The sequence below is a fragment of the Mirounga angustirostris genome, unplaced genomic scaffold, assembly GCF_029215605.1.
Source record: "Mirounga angustirostris isolate CCGP_5_RB_7025 unplaced genomic scaffold, mMirAng1.0.hap1 SCAF_5, whole genome shotgun sequence".
Lineage (NCBI taxonomy): Eukaryota > Metazoa > Chordata > Mammalia > Carnivora > Phocidae > Mirounga > Mirounga angustirostris.
The window spans coordinates 115285583-115302605 of NW_026991713.1; the positions used below are offsets into that span (position 1 = coordinate 115285583).

At 39.2% G+C, this 17023-nt stretch overlaps 1 protein-coding gene across 1 annotated transcript in view; it reads right to left on the reverse strand.

Annotated features, from left to right (window-relative positions):
* The window catches only part of MYO3A (myosin IIIA), a 221124-nt gene that overhangs the window by 43653 nt on the left and 160448 nt on the right, over positions 1–17023 (reverse strand). The window contains exons 25-29 of the mRNA XM_064590361.1: positions 14710–14821; positions 12195–12357; positions 10489–10612; positions 4148–5051; positions 2027–2171 (exon numbers count right to left, since the gene is read on the reverse strand). Coding sequence (XP_064446431.1) covers positions 2027–2171; positions 4148–5051; positions 10489–10612; positions 12195–12357; positions 14710–14821 — 1448 coding nt within the window. The remainder of the gene's footprint in view (positions 1–2026; positions 2172–4147; positions 5052–10488; positions 10613–12194; positions 12358–14709; positions 14822–17023) is intronic.

Here is a 17023-nt window from a genome sequence, read left to right on the forward strand (position 1 = left end):
AAATGAAATCAGTACCTCAAAGACATATGAGTAAATCTGGAAGACATTATGCTAAGTGAAATACGTGAAACATAGAAAGAAAAAAAAATGCATGATCTTATATGTAGAATCTAAAAAAATCGAATGCATGGAAGAAGAGAGTAGAACTTTGGTTACTAGCCACGGGGAAGTGGGGGGAAATGAGATGCTGGTTATAGGGCACATGGTTGCAGTTATGTAGAATAAATAAGTCTAGAGATCTAACATAGAGCATGATGATTATAGTTAATAATACTGTACTGAATACTGGAAATTTGCTAAGATTGCTCACATCACACACACACCAAATGGTAACTATGTGAAGAGAAGATATGTTAAGTAGCTTGACGGTAGTAATCATTTCACTATGTGTATTTTGTATCACATCATCACGTGGTACTCCTTAAATATAGACAATTTTTGTTAAACACACACATAGACACACACACACAGAGTCCCTGAGACGTTTAAAAGTGTAAGTCATAGCAAAACATCAGTAGCCTCTCCTCCCTCCCTATCTCCCCCTCCCTAGGAAGCTACCTCTCCACCCCACCCCTCCCTTCCCCTTAAGCACAGGGCTGAGCTGCTTACACAGGGAACACTGCCTGGTTTCCCTTGCTTCTCAGACACTATCAGGACCTCACTACCGTGCACTCATCAGGGCTGCGCACATATAACCAAGAGAAAAGCTGAAGTCCCTGCCTACCCCCCTCTGTCAGCAGGCCATCTGGGCATGTGTCATAGGAGGCCATCAAACCAGTGGGCATCTGGGCTCCGACTTGTTGTTTCTTAACAGCAAGGGGTTCTGGGCCAGTGCCTAAGAGCAGTGGCTAGAAAGGGCCAGAGAGCCACTTCTTTTTTTTTTTTTTTTTAAAGCTTCACTACAGCTTTTGACTTGAAAATAATGTGGCAGGATAACTGACCGAAACATTAAGATATTTTCCCTCCCTCCCCTATCAGACCAATAGCCAGGCTCATCTTAGGACTTTCCTGCCTAAGGGATTTTCACAGAAGCTGCATGAGAGGAGCAGCATTTCCTGTCTTTGGCAAGAACCAAACTCATTGCAGAGGTGGTGCCAGGTGTCCAGGTGGAGGGAGGGGGCAAGGTGGCAAGAGAGTGTGAAGCCTCAAAGAAAGTGAGGGATAATAAATACAGATCTCCCAGACAGAGGTCAGCAGGGCTATCAGTGGCTGCCTCTGCGGGAGGTGATAAGGCGGCAGAGAGGATGGCCACCTAGAGCATGTGTGGACCAGCTGAAACTCCCAACTTGACCATTTCCAGGTGCCTCCTGCAGTTTCCAGGTACGATAGCAGCACAGTTCCTGACTTGAAGGGGTCATGAGGCCAGCGAGGAGATGGGTATCCCAAGAGTAATTATGTGGGCAAATAACTAGTGAGCTCAGACTCTACTTGATCCCTTCGTGGGTGTATAAGGTCATAGGGCCTTTGCACAACCTTGGAGAGGGGAAGGCCTGATGAGTCTGAATCCCCTACCAGTTTGGTGAAATGGGGGCACAGTGTGACTTAGGTTGATCAGAAGAAAATGTAATAATGCATTTGGATTTGTACATCTGAATGGAGATTTGAACCTTCCATACTCTACTTAAGGTTGCAGACACTGACAAAAGGAATAGATATATTTTATTTTTTACTCCCTCTTATCAAACCTGCAACCTGCCCCACTCCCCCAAACTCCATCCCTTTCTATTCCCTTCTGGTGACATATGCCAAGTTCTTGTTAAAGTCTATATAAAGGAAAAAAAGAAGGAAAAAAAAAAAAAAAGAAAAGAGAGGAGAATGAGGTCCGAGAAAGTAGGAAGTGTGTGGAACATTCTGGAAAAGTTTTTATATACGTTTGAGAAATGGAATGAAATGAAGGTTCTCCCCAAAGCAGTTAGAACATAATTACCTCAAACCTGCCATAGAATAAAGGTCAGAAACTAATAAACCAACAAAGTATCTGGCACTGCCTTTCCCTTCAGGAGGTTCTAACTCTACTGATTTTTACCTGAGAGGCACTGCTGAGAAGAAATTCGTCTATTAATTGGCTTATGAGGATAGACACCCAGATAAAGAGGCTTCAGTTGCTGTGACAAAATCATTTCATTCAGTTTTTTCTGCAGAATGAAATATTCTTCAGATAACTTTGATATCTAAAAAGAAGGTCATGTGTCAGATTAAATCAAGGAAAAGAATTCAGAGGGCTCCACAGGTACCCTGGGGTCTGGCAACTGCCTGATTGACGGTCCCGGGACTCTCACATATGTTTTCTCCAGAACCCACCCTGACCCTGGTCTGAAAACCGAGGGTCTGGAAAAGTCCTCCCCTGACCAAGCCTCCTCCCACTTTGTGCCACTTGCGCATCTCCTCACATTTTCCATTTAAACCTGCCAAACATGTCATGCTACGTGAATGTTCTGTCCTGATCAACTCCTCCCAGCGTTCCTGAGACCTGGCTTCTGTCCCTGACACTCTGTAGCCATTTAGTCCGAAGAACCCCTCTGTTGCCTTGGATTGGGTTAACCCCATCCTCTCCTTTCCAGTGTTCTCAGCCTCACTTCAGGCCACTCTCCTCTGGTTCCTCTCTTTCCATCTGGCCCCTCTGCCTCCGTCTGGGCTGCATCTGGCTCCGTTAACACAGCTGTCCTGCTGGGTTGCACGCGGGGCCCCTGCTTTGCTGCCTCTAGCTTCGTCCCTGTGGAGCACTGAATCTACTCCTGCGACATTATTAGCCAGCTCTAGGGAGATGACTTGGTAATTCTGTATCTCCTCAACGTCTCTGACGTAAAGCAGGTCAGGATTCAAATCTCCAATCTGGTCTTTAGTGTGAGAAAACACATGCACCAAGGAAAGGAAGGACCATATGTATATTAAACTCTCTATTTCCATGTCCTTAAAAAAAATAGAACAGGAAGGGGCTGGAAGAACTCTAGGAACAGCCAGAAGTTGGAGATGTTTGGGTCACACCTGTAACATGAAAGAGGTGTCCACGAGCCACTGTCAGAGACAAAAAGCAGAGTTTAGGGACCCATGAGTATTAGGCAATCCCTCTTTGATCTAACTCATGATGAGATTTCCTTCCTTCCTTCCTTCCCTCCCTCTCTCTCTTTCTCCTTCCTACTTTCCTACCTTCTTTCTTTCCTTCCTTCCTTTTTTTTTTTTTTAAGTACACTCCACACCCAGCATGGATCCTGATGTGGAGCTCGATCTCACAACCCTGAGATCAAGACCTGAGCTGAGATCAAGAGTCAGACGCTTAACCGACTGAGCCACCCAGGCGCCCCTAATGATATTTCTTCCATGATTTTATATGCTATTGATTATCCTGATAATGCATATTAACTTATAATATGCATTTTAGGGGTCATCTAGTTAAAATCCTTCATTTTACATAAAAGAAAATAAAGGTGCCCACATACAAAGTGATTTTCTTAAGGTCAAACACCTAGACAGAAAGCAAGATCTGGAATTGGCATTTCCAGGAGCTGCTCGCTGTGGTCTCCCTCCAGAGTACTGATTTATCAGTGTTCAATGCACACCCCATGAGAAGCCCTAAAGCCATCTGCCCCCTTCTAGAAACAGTTGAAACATGCCTACTCATGGCACAAGATATTCTCCAACAGGGAATCTTTCTTTGTGGGTTTTCTTTATGGTTCCTCATTGTCATGACATAACATGTAGATTTTCATCTTCATTGCACATATGTCTGAGTATGGCTACATGCCTAATTTTGACACCTAGTGATGTCTGCTCAAAATTTGGGGCAGAAAAAGCATAGACTTCAAAGGATTTATAAAACTTTCTTTTTCCTTTATAATGAAAGATCTCAGATACGGAAATTTGCATTGTCAAATGTGAGCATTTTAGTAAGCTGTATAAACTGATGACTACTAGTCTCCTTACTACACAAGATTTCTATCATATCTTACATTATTTCTTACGGCACATTGTTTAAAAGAATTATAGCTATTTGAATAGCAAAACCCTTGAGACATTACAAAAGAGGTTTGCAGTTTCATAAAAACAGATGAAACAGCGTTATCAGTTATCAGTGAACTATAGGTTTACTTTAGTTACTGTGTAGTTCCCAGAGACTTCTACTAAAAAATAAATCTGTTTATTTACATACCTGTTTTGAAAAGATGGCCAAATCACATGCTTCTTTCTCTAAAACTGTTTTTGGGTCTTTGTCATTCTTTGTCCTGGAATTACAGGATTCCTCATGTTTTGTGGGATAAGAATACAGATCATGAGTATTTCTTGCTACATCGGTCGGTGTCGCAATAATCTTTTGGTTTTTAAAAGAAGACACCCTGTCCTTCCTTAATTGCTGCCTCCTCTTGTAGCTCCGGTATTTGCTCTGAATGAACACTGCTGATCTGTCTTCTTCCTGAGCTCGGACTCTTGCTTCGGCCTGCCTCTCTCGGACCGTCCCTGGCCTCAGATGGCATCTCTGCTGGCTGCAGGCTGGTGCCTTCTGGGTCACTACTGATGTCTTCTTTTCCTTTTCCTTGCTATTTGTGTTTTGATAGACTGACTTTTGGCTAAGACTAGGTTCCAAAGTCTTTCTAAAAGAAGGCTGCTTTGTCTCATTCTCCGCTGACCAAAGTCCTGGGTAGCTTGGCCTTTCTGATAGGGCCTTCCTTTCTAGATATGCTGCTTTGGGTTCTTCAGAATTCCTTTCCTCTGCATACCTCTGGTAGTAATTCTGGACCACAGTTTCCTCCTTCTCCACTTTCCTTATCTTACTGTTCTCTTCCAGGTCTTTCATATACTTCTTTTGCGAGTGTCCTTCTGCCCAAGGGTCCCCCACTAGATGTGGTTCTTGCTTAGCCTCTTCCTCAAACATGTTATTCACTTTTTTCTGAGTTTGATATCCTCTGTTGTTATTTCCAATGGCCAGAGTGCCTTCCTCTTCAGCTTTGAAAGTAGAATTCTTCACTACAGAGGTACTTTCTTTATTGTTTGGAGCTGGAATGACTGTTTCATTAGTAGAAACTGCATTTTCTGTCTGTTTCTTCACAGAAGATTCCCTGTGTAAAACAGATTGCATCTGAATATATGATACTAAACTGGAGCTTACTTACCTCTTCTGGCTATAGCTACATGCTACATGGTGTTGGGACAACAGTAAAGGGGCAAAAAAAGCTCAGAGTAAGAACTTCTCAAGTCACATTAATCAAGTGCTCCCCAAATGTTCTTTCTGGTGGCTGCTCAAATAATGATAAAACCAGTTCCAACTTAGGATGAGAAATATCCTAGCGTATTTTCACCTAATGAGGCATCAAAATCCTGGGAATTTCATCACTTCAAAACATGTCTTTTTCAAAAGGAAGTACCTACAGTGAGGAGAGGTTGTGGAAAATATGCCTAAATTTGAGACTAGCAAGCAACGTACGTTCACTAGGCTGATGTGCTGTATTTCATAAGCTCGAAGTCTGCTGATCACAGGGAATATTGTACAAAATTAAAGGGAAGCAGTGTCCCTGCTACAGTTCATGATCATATAATATGTTGACCAAAATTGCACAGTTGTTACTTTACCAATATCCTTCCAAAGTGATTTTCCCTTATCTTGAAGATAACATCTTCTCTACAGCTTTTTTTTTTTTTTAAAGCCACATAGCCTTTTTTTTTTTTTCTTTTGGTGAGGACAAAACCCTCACAAAAGCAGTATGGCCTGAAAAGGGTGCTAAGGTACAGTGAAAAAGTCATAACCTGATACCCTGACATACCCTGACATGCTACTTGTGGGTGTTTTGCCAAAAACTTTTTATTTTGGCTCAGGAAAGCCAGGACAGAGTTTTGGTCTTTTGCAATCTGTACAGAAGGACCTGTCTTGAAGTTGAACTTGGAAAAAGTTACCGGAACTCAAATTTCCTAATTCCCCTGGCTACTTCCTAGGCCTACGATAGCATCTTTAGGTTTATGCAAGAGGCATAACAACATTGGACCAGAGAATTAGATGGGGTACCAAGAACCCATAATTTCAATGAATGCCTTATACTAGTATTTTGAATACCTTCATAACACCCCCAGAGAATGCCTATACTAGTCAGAATACAATTAATGAGAAAAAGATAAACAAACTATATCACAAAGCTATAGTAATCAAAACAGTGTGGTATTGGCATTTAAAAAAAGATCGGTGGAACAGAATAGAGAGCCCAAAATAAACACACACATTTATGGTCGATTAACTTATGACAAAAGAGCTAAGGATATACAATGGGGGTAGGATAGTCTATTCAATAAATGGTGTTGGGAAATTAGACAGCCACATGCAAAATAATGGAATTGAATTCCTATCTTACACTACTACAAAAATCAACTCAGAATGGATTAAAGACTTGAACATAAGACCTGAAATCATAAAACTCCTAGAAGTAAATGTCGGTGGTAAGCTCCTTAACTTTGGTCTGGGTAATGGTTTTGTTTGTTTGTTTTTTTGGGATTTGATACCAAAAGCAAAGGCAACAAAAGCAAAAATAAACAAGTGGGACTACATAAAATGAAAAAGCTTCTGTGCAGCAGAGGAAACCATCAATAAAATGAAAAGGCGACTAACTGAATGGGAGAAAATATTTGCAACTCATATATCTGATAAAGGGTTAATAACCAAAATATAGGGCGCCTGGGTGGCTCAGTTGGTTAAGCGACTGCTTTCGGCTCAGGTCCTGATCCTGGAGTCCCGGGATCGAGTCCCACATCGGGCTCCCTGCTCGGCAGGGAGCCTGCTTCTCCCTCTGACCCTCCTCCCTCTCATGTGCTCTCTCTCTCTCATTCTCTCTGTCTCAAATAAATAAATAAAATCTTTAAAAAAAAAAAAAAAAAAAAAAAAAAATAACCAAAATATATAAAGAACTCGTACAACCAATAGAAAAAAAACAACCTGATTTAAAAATGGGCAGAGGATCTGAGCAGACATTATTCAAAGAAGATACGAAAATGGCCAATAGGTACATGAAAAGGGGCTCAACATTACTAATCATCCAGGAAAACGCAAATCAAAACTACAATGAGATATCACCTCACATCTGTTAGAATGACTATTATCACAAAAGACAAAAGAAAACAAGTACTGGTGAACATGTGAAGAAAAGAGAATCCTTACGCAATGCGAATGTTGTGTGTCGGTGGGAATGTAAATTGGTGCCATTACGGAAAACAATATGGAGGTTCCTCAAAAAACTAAATAGCAATACCAGCAATCTGACTTCTGGTAGTATATCCAAAGGAAACAAAATAATTATCTCTAAGAGATCTCTGCACTTCCATGTTCATTGCAGTATTTCTCGTAATAGCCAAGAGATGGAAATAACCTAAGTGTCCATTAATGGATGAATGGATAAAGAAGGTATGGTATACATATATACAATGGAGTATTATTCACCCACGACAAAGAAGGAAATCCTGCCATTCTTGATAACATGGATGAAATAAACCAGACAGAGGAAGAAAAATACTGCATAGTATCACTAATGTGTGGAATCTGAAAAAGAAAAGAAAAATCAAACTCACAGAAACAGAGAGGTGCGGTTGTAAAAGGGCTAGGTGGGGGAAATAGGGAGAGGTTGGTAAAACGATATAAACTTCCAGCTATATGATGAGTAGGTCTGAGGATCCCATGCTAAAACATGGGAGTAATCACTGTTTTGTAGAAATGAATTTTGCTAAGGGAGTACAACTTAAATGTTCTCACCAAAAATGCATGAAAAAGAACTATGTAAGGTGATGGATGTAGTAATGAATTAATGGGGAAATCCTTTCACAATGTATACATATATCAAATCATCATGATGCACACTTTAAATATCTTAGAATTTTATCTGTAAATCATTAATTTTATATGTAAAAACCTCAATGAAGCAGAGATTTTTAAAAAGATGAATCAGTTCTTGAGATCTAATATACAGCATGGTGACTATTAATGATGCTGTATTATAGACTTGAAAGTTGCTAAGGGAGGTGTTCTTAAATGTTCTTATCACACACACAGCTGTAATTACTGAGGTGAGGGAAATGTTAGCTAACTTTACCGTGGCAATTATTTCACAATATATATGTATATCAAATCATCAGTTGTACACCTTAAACTGACCCAATGTTATATGTCAATTCAGTCCCAATAAATTTGGAGGAAAAAAAAAAAAAAGACAAGGGTCCTGGGATTGGGGCTGGGATGATCTTTATCTCTCTCTCTCTCTCTCTCTTTTTTTTTTTTACAAGGCATTTTATTCCTCAACGGGAAATCCATCTCCAGCCTGGGTTTCCAGCAGGAAATGACCCTTCTCACCAAAGCGACTTTAAAATGTGTCTCCCTTAAAAACTAAAGATGTAACGTATGGTGATTAACATAACATAATAAAATTAAAAAAAAAAAGTGTCTCCCTTAACATCACCAATGATGGCACATGCTGACACCATGACATCTTGGTGTGATGCACCAAAAAGGACACAGCATCCCTAATGTAGTACTCCCGCCAAAACCAGCTCACCCGAATCTAGTCCCGAGGCAGAAATCAGATAAGTTCATCCTGCATCTGCAGACTGGATGTTCTGCCAAGCATCTGACCTGGGACATTTTAAAAATGTGAAAGGCATAAAACACACACACACACACACGCATTTACAAATACATACACCCACTCACACACTCCCTCTCTCTCTCTCATACACACTCACATACAAAGGCTTGGGAATTTCCTTAAAGAAGCCTTTAAAAATGTGAAAACTGAATGTAATGTATTGTCTTTGGATGCTAGATTTTTTAAAGCAGCCGTGTAAAATATTAGGACAATCGGGGAACTTGACTATGGAATGTATATTAAATAACAGTATTATATCATCATTAAATTTCTTTTTTTTAAATTTTTTTTATTTCACATTTTTAAAATTTTATTATGTTATGTTAATCACCATGCATTACATCATTAGTTTTAGATGTAGTGTTCCATGATTCATTGTTTGTGTATAACACCCAGTGCTCCATGCAGAACGTGCCCTCTTTAATACCCATCACCAGGCTAACCCGTCCCCCATCCCCCTCCCTTCTAGAACCCTCAGTTTGTTTCTCAGAGTCCATAGTCTCTCATGGTTCATCTCCCCCTCCGATTTCCCCCCCTTCATTTTTCCCTTCCTACTATCTTCTTTTTTTTAACATATAATGTATTATTTGTTTCAGAGGTACAGGTCTGTGATTCAACAGGCTTATACAATTCACAGTGCTCACCATAGCACATAACCTCCCCAATGTCTATCACCCAGCCACCCCATCCCTCCCACCCCACATCACTCCAGCAACCCACAGTTTGTTCCCTGAGATTAAGAATTCCTCATATCAGTGAGATCATATGATACATGTCTTTCTCTGATTGACTTATTTTTTTTTAAAGATTTTATTTATTTATTTGAGAGAGAGAATGAGAGAGAGAGAGAGCACATGAGAGGGGGGAGAGTCAGAGGGAGAAGCAGACTCCCCGCTGAACAGGGAGCCCAATGCAGGACTCGATCCTGGGACTCCAGGATCATGACCTGAGCTGAAGGCAGTTGCCCAACCAACTGAGCCACCCAGGCGCCCTCCCTGATTGACTTATTTCGCTCAGCATAATACCCTCTAGTTCCATCCACGTCTTGCAAGTGGCAAGATTTCATTCCTTTTGATGGCTGCATGATATGGAATGATCTTTATCTCTTACAAGGAGATACAACTTATTCATCTTTCCATCAATTCAAGTTTTATCAATGAGACAAAATCTACATACTTACATCCCTTCCCTTAATCCCTACCGAGATCCATGTCCCTACTGCACCCTTTGCATATTTTTATAGCAGAGTTAACTTGTGTTTCTTGAATCATGTATTTATTGGTTATATTTCCTTTCCATGATTCTATGAGCTATTTTTAAGATCAGGGTTTTGTCTTATTTATCTACGTGTCCCTACAGCTTAGCATAAAACCTTCTGTATGAATGAATTCAGGAGGATCTGCTAATATGCACTTAGAAATATTATATGAAGGCTCAAGAGAAGAAAGGGCAAAGTGCCATGTTTTGAAGATTGGATTATAGTTTAGGAGTTAATGGCATATTGGTTATTAAGGCCATGGGAATGAATGAGAGAGCCCAGAGATGATGATATTTAGATGTGAAGGAGGATTTAAATATGGGGAGAAGAGGAGGAATTAGCAAAGGATACTTAGAATTAGGAGCCAAAATGTAAAGAGCAATCTAGCAGAAGCCTAGGAAGAAAAAAAAACTGTAGAAGGAAAGGGTGATCATCAGTGTGAAATGTCAATGAACTCCCAAATAGGATAAAGAGCACAAGAGTGGCCACTGGGTGTTCACTGACATTTAATGGATCAGTATTAGGAACCTGATTAGGTGCAAGAAAGACTGAACTTTATTTTGACTTTACAGATTTGAAGAAATGTATAATGTCAAAATGGTATAAGAATGAACATCATTATACCTTTTATTTTCAAAGTTTTTCTTGTAGTCAAATTCCTGATCATTGGTCTGAATGGTTGTTACTGCTGTGTTTTTCATGTTAACAATTTCTTTCCTTTGTTTCCTGACTAGATGTCCTCTTGCAGCTGAAACATATAAGGCCCGGGGTTGTGTTAATTAGAATAAAGAAAAAAAACATTACTTAAGTGAATAGGAACATTTTTTTTTTGACCATCAATGTCAAAGAGGAAAATTAAAGACTCCAAATAGAACATGTTCATTGAAAATATTGTTCATTAAAAAATATTGTTCATTAACAAGATTCTTCTAGATGACAAGTTATAGCAAGAAAATAACTAAAGCGCCTTTTGTATTAAGGAGAGTCTGGGGATGAAACTGAAATGAAAGAGATTAGCTAAGCTGATGAAAAAGACAAAATGTATTCATTTGCTTAAAATCTGCTGATAATTACTTCAGCTATTTGTGAGAGAAAGTCCCTATTATCTAAGTGTATGTTTTGGACTTTTTGGCCAATTATCCTTGGAGCCAGATGTATTTCAGAATTCAGATTTAAACTTTTTATTTTATAAAGGTAGTTCAGAGCAAATAACATATATCCTATAACATTCCCCATGCCAGGGCAACATCCCATAATAAAAAACATGAATGTTTCTCCAAAAAACCTATTTTTACTACAGGCGATGATAAAGGACTATAAATATTAGGTTGTGTTTCACTGCCAGATGAGTTATGATAAACCTTTTCTTCAGTGTTTCATAAATTTTGGAATTGTGGATAAAGAATTTGATCCCAAATTATAGGGATTTGCATTTTGATGTTTCAGTGAGAAGTTAAGGGCTTTAAAATCCCCAAAGAGATGAACCATTATGAATGGGCAGACCTGCGACTAGAACATGAATCCTTCAAATGTTAGTCAACTATTCTGCCCACCATGTCAGCATTCTTCAGAAGGCAGGCTGCAAATTCACAGTGGATTATAAAATCGATTTAGTGGGCCAAATCCAGCATCTAAAAACGAAGTGGGATAAGCCAGAATAGAGAACATCAGAGTGCATTGCTGGTAGTATGAATGTATATCAGGTTACAGAGTTAAATATAGTTTTTACTATGGACGTCCAATCAACACATTTTGAAAGATACTGTATTAAACCATGCCAGGTTCTAAATTTGGTTTCTCATAGAAAAATGGAAAGTGAAATCTAAAGTCTATTGATACGTTTTAATAAAAATTATGAAGTATGATTATAAATATTATTTCCCTACAGCTAACAGAAAGAAATGGATGCCCTTTAACCAAAATGAGATTTAATCAAGTGGTCAAAAATTACGGCAAGTGTAACCTTTGGAATAAAGTAGGAAAAATGTTATTGTTCAATCGATTATAATAATATGACTCCTACGATCTATAATTCATTCAATCACTTGCTGTATCTTGCACAATAGGTCAACTGTGTTCCACTGAAGCCTGACAGAAAATTGAAAAATTGAATTATTTTATTTAAAGCAAAACATTCAAATATTAAAAGTGTCCATCACTAAAACAATCTGATTTAGATTTGGTATAGAAAAAATATCAACGTGACAGAGTTTGGAATTAAACACAAAAGCTATGTAAGAATGGAGGTTTGTATATAAGATTAGATTTTATGTCCATCTCTAAATGTAACATTATGTTTTGTTACACTGTGAGACCACCTGAGTGATTACCTGACTGTATTATTATAGCACTCTCTTTCCTTTTCTCCTGTATTTTTTGGTATCTTCTTGAATACAGGAATCCTCTGACACAGGCTTGAATCAAAATAAGCTTGTCAATGGCTTCCTTTCGCATTAAATTTAACTGTTCCACATGATAATATTTCAGGAACACCTGAATTAAAAGAATTAAAATAAAATACAAATAAAATGATGACACACAAATGTGAACACGTCATGCGCTACGCTTTGCAGAACAGACTATATTCTAAATATTTTTAGATTTTGGGCATCACTATCTTTTGCTTCTTTGGCCTGGATTTTGCTATAACATTACAGATTTTTATTCTTGAAGGAAACCTCTGTTCGAGAAGGAATACCGTTTAGAAATCATACTGTTATTTACAACAGATTTTGTGGAATGGGCCAATAAGCATGGAGGATGTTCAGCTCTTTTATCGAAGTTTTAGCATCATATACTCTGTTAAAAGCTAATTTTTATGTCTCTTAACAACTGTATCTCCCAAAGTTAAAGATCTTACAAATCTAGTTGTAAGATAGAGGACACTTACAGCTATAGTGATTCATCCATCAAACATTTATTGAGATCTGCTGTTATGTACTTATCTGCTGGGGATACAAAGGTGAATAAGGCAGGGACATTGTCCCTCGGGGGCTCCTAAGGGGAATAACGCAGAGAGATGGCTCCAGATGGAATTAACAACATTCTCACTAGACCCTGTGGCCAGCATGGGGAAAGGAGGGCTGACTTCCAATCATTCTAGAATCAATATGAATCGGGGAAATGCAGGAGCCTGAAGGCCTGGAGTGGTTCTCATTTAAGAGTTTTCCACCTCCCCCAGGAAATACGAAGATTTTGTTTTTCTTTTAGTACATTTACTAATAAAGGTCACCTAAAAGAGAGTCTGTTGAATCTACTAAGAAAGTTACTTCAATTCAAATGTAACAACTGAGTCATAAGAACTGGAAACAGTGAAAGTTAGTTCCATTACTTGAAAGCTTGGCACCAGAGGCAAACAGTTTAGCATTACAGGTTTTGATTGAATTTAGTTTTAATTTCTATGGGATTCTACATGTTAATATTTAGTCCATTCTACTGTTGACAATTCATTTAAAATTCAGTCTGTTTAAAAAGGTCATCTTTTTATTTATTTATTTAGTTTGCACAGCATTAGAAATGTTTCTGTATTGAATATTTTTATCCATCTTAATGAGTTGGAAAGGTGAAGTGGAAAAATACAAATAGCTTTAAAATGCTACTTAAATACCACGCAGAACTGGAACCGCAAAGGGCCTTTTTACAAGTGAAAACTCCATTGGAAGTCAGGCATGTGTTTCAGACCATAAATCATGAGATTTCAGCCTGACGAAATTCATCTTTGTGATCATCTAAAAGAAAATGATGTAAATAAAATACACATCTTTTTAGTGCTCAGCATCTCCCCTTACTCAATACTGAGGGGAATATGGATTACTGAATACGTAGGGCACTCAGCCTAAGATAAACTTATTTTTTAAATCCTTTAAATTGTTACGGGAGTAACTTCTTATGTGAACATTGGGAAAATTCTCTCTGGCATGTTCCACCCGGAGACATAACTCATGTGGAAGTTTGTTTCCAACTCTGTAGGTCTGTGGTAGGGCTGACAATGATTATTTTGAGTGGTCAATCTCTGGGTACTTCTTTTCTTTAGATTGGCTCTTTTCTCCATCCTCCCCCAGTGATTTGTTCAGTGTAACCCCGAGACCTGGTACCCTCTTTATTTCCTTACCCCCCATTTTGTCATGCTGGAGGATGTCTGAGAAGCCTACTACATCTTTTCTCCAAGCAGCCAGCTGTCTTACTTCCATATTCAAAATTTGTTATGATTTATTACTTCATTCTCTAAGGGACTAAATAAGCCAAGATCTCTCAGGTCTCAAGTCTAATACATAAACACACCGATCTCCAAATACATACAGCAAGTCTACTAACAATGGTGAACAGTTTGCTCCAAATAAATTTCAAATTTACAACAAAAGTAGATTTGAGAATTAGGAAGAAAAAATTAGATCAATATGATCCAGTTGATTATGATTCTCTGCAGTATATATTCTGTATATTATATGATATTAATATATATTAATATATTCTGATTATTTACTGACTATATTTGGTGGTGATAAAGATAAAATATGTCAGTATGCTTTCAATACTATTTCCAATACTAAATTGGAATACTATTTCAATATTATACTCACTCTAAATTTCATCTTTTTTTTTTGGAAAATCTTCAAGAGAAACTTTTCTTGAATTTCTTAAAAGAAACCTTTATGACAACAAAGTGTTTCATTTCGCTGAAGAAAACCTTTATAAATTTATCAACTTAATCCCCTATTTTAAGCTAGAGATTCTGTAACATGAAAAAGCCATAATATTTTCAAGCACTGTAAAATGTTAGAATTCTCAGTAAATCCAACACAACTGTTAATTGTTTTTTTCTTGAAAATTACATGAAAACATTACTTTTGTTTTTCCAAGAGCCCAGTTATCCAGACCAGCTTTTTCCAAAATGGCAGCACAGGTGTCAGGGCTCACTGGGGGCTCTTCGTTCCACTTGTAGCAGAGAACATGGTACCTTCAAGCGGGAAAAAGGGCTGGTTAGTATTTCACAAAGGTTCCACACCTCAGTAGCCTGGTGGACACTCGACAGCTCTGTGTAGGGCAGGAAGAGACTCCCAGACTTAATGCAGAGGACCCTGCAGGCATTCTCAGAACTCTAAAGTAGACTGACAAAAATCTGGACCGGTCTGTTTGTGTAAATTTGAGCACTATTTTCTCAGTTTAGTGATTACTTTTCAACACTTACCACTGAAATCCCCCACAAAAACTCCATCACTGAAAAAAAAAATTAGTTGAGTATTTTTTTAATAAGATTATTTATTTATTTATTTGACAGAGAGAGAGAGAGAGAGCATGAGCACAAGCAGGGGGAGTGACAGGCAGAGGAAGAGGGAGAAACAGACCCCCAGTGAGCAGAAAGCCTGATGAGGGACTGGATCCCAGGACCCTGGGATCATGACTTGAGCTGAAAGCAGATGCTTAAATGACTGAGCCACCCAGGAATCCTAGTTGAGTATTTTTAAAAAAGCAACCTTTCTCTGGGTACTAAAAGCAGAAGGACTGCAGTGGGAAGCAGCAGAGGGAAAGATTTTATTCTTTTCTTCACCTTCACAAAAACTTTGGAAGCTGATCTTAAAATTGGATGAAGGAGTTAAATTCTCTGTGAACCTCCCACCACTGTATATATGCCTTCTATCACTATTTTTCCTTGAGTTACACTGTGTCTCTCCCTGGAGATTTTCTCTATTGGTTTAATACATGTAACTGAGGAGAGGAAGCAAGTAAGGGGTTAATGCAGGAGAGAACTGAAATAGGCCCTAAGTTTTTCAAGCTGACCAGGTGAATGAAAGGAAGAAAAACTGGTTTACCCTGGTCAACAATCTTGTGCAAAAAAGGCAGTTTTCTAGAGTTTTCAACACTCCCTTATTTTTAATTTCTTGGTGCAAGATTGAGCTGCCAGTCCAGAGGAGACAAAACATTGAGTTTTGGTAGGTTTTGAATTTCCAGACAGAGGCCATGGTGTGCAGAAGACTGGGGTAGGATGGTCAGGAGAACTGAGTTCTGATCTTGACTAATTACCTGTGTAAATTTAGACACATCAGGGAACCTCTTTAAGTACCAATTTCTTCATCTAAAAATGAGCCCGTAGATAAAACCTCTTAAGAACATATTCTAGCTCCACCAAGTGTCATCCTGTTAAGTGTGCAGATGAACCAGTTTCTGTTAAGCTCTTTGGAGAATCCTGGCCTAGAATGGTCTAGAAAGATGTGATGATCATAGTTTTTGCTGCCTGTGCAAATAACCTCGGGAGGGGGGGCCCATTAGCGTGCCCTCATTCTTCAGGCCTGCCAACTTGAGGACTAGACTTGCTTGTGGACACCTTGTGACTGAGGAGCTACTCTGCCCGCTCATCCTCCCAACTGTCTCCTGGTTTTTCTTCTTCCCAGAGCCAGCCAGGATCTCATGGTTCATCATATGAGCAGCCCTTAGTGAGCTCCCTCTTGTTCTATTTGTAGAGTTGCAGCTATCCTTTTCTTAGGTCTCTGGTTGAGTTCACAGGTGTTCAGAATGGTTTGGTAGTTGTCTAGCTAGATTCCTGCGACCAGATGAAACTAAGGTCTCCTACTCTTCCGCCATCTTGGACTCCTTCTCTCCTCTTGTTCTTTTGTTACATATGCTCTGCAAACTTGCAAACCTGAACCACCCAGTCATTGTTCCCTGCCCTCCTGTTGGGCTTTGGAAACCCGCCAGAGAAAATCACTGTTCATTCAAAGTGTGCTCCCCTGTGACCCCGCTGTTTCCTGAGTTAGCCTGGCCCACAAAGACACTCAGAATCCTGACTGGTGTCCACGACCACATTCCTCACTCAATCCTCACAACTATTTAATCTCTCCTGCCCTGTTCTCTCCTCTGCCCTCTGCACTGCTCTCAGCAGATAAGCTGGTCTGCTATTTTACCAGAGGTCACCAGATGCAAGTTCTACTGACCTCTTCCCCAGCTACAGATCCCTTCTTCAGAGGAGGAGATCTCCACCCTCCACCTGCCTGTGTTCTAGATGCCACCTCCTCCCCCTCTTCTCTTCCATGTATTTTCAATCCCTTTTCTCTCTTCTGGCTCCTTCCATTTAGAACAAAACAAACCCTCTCCATCTGTCTCACCTGAAATGATTCTCTGTCTCCCACTAGCTTTACGGATCAGTTGAAAGATTGCTTAAAAT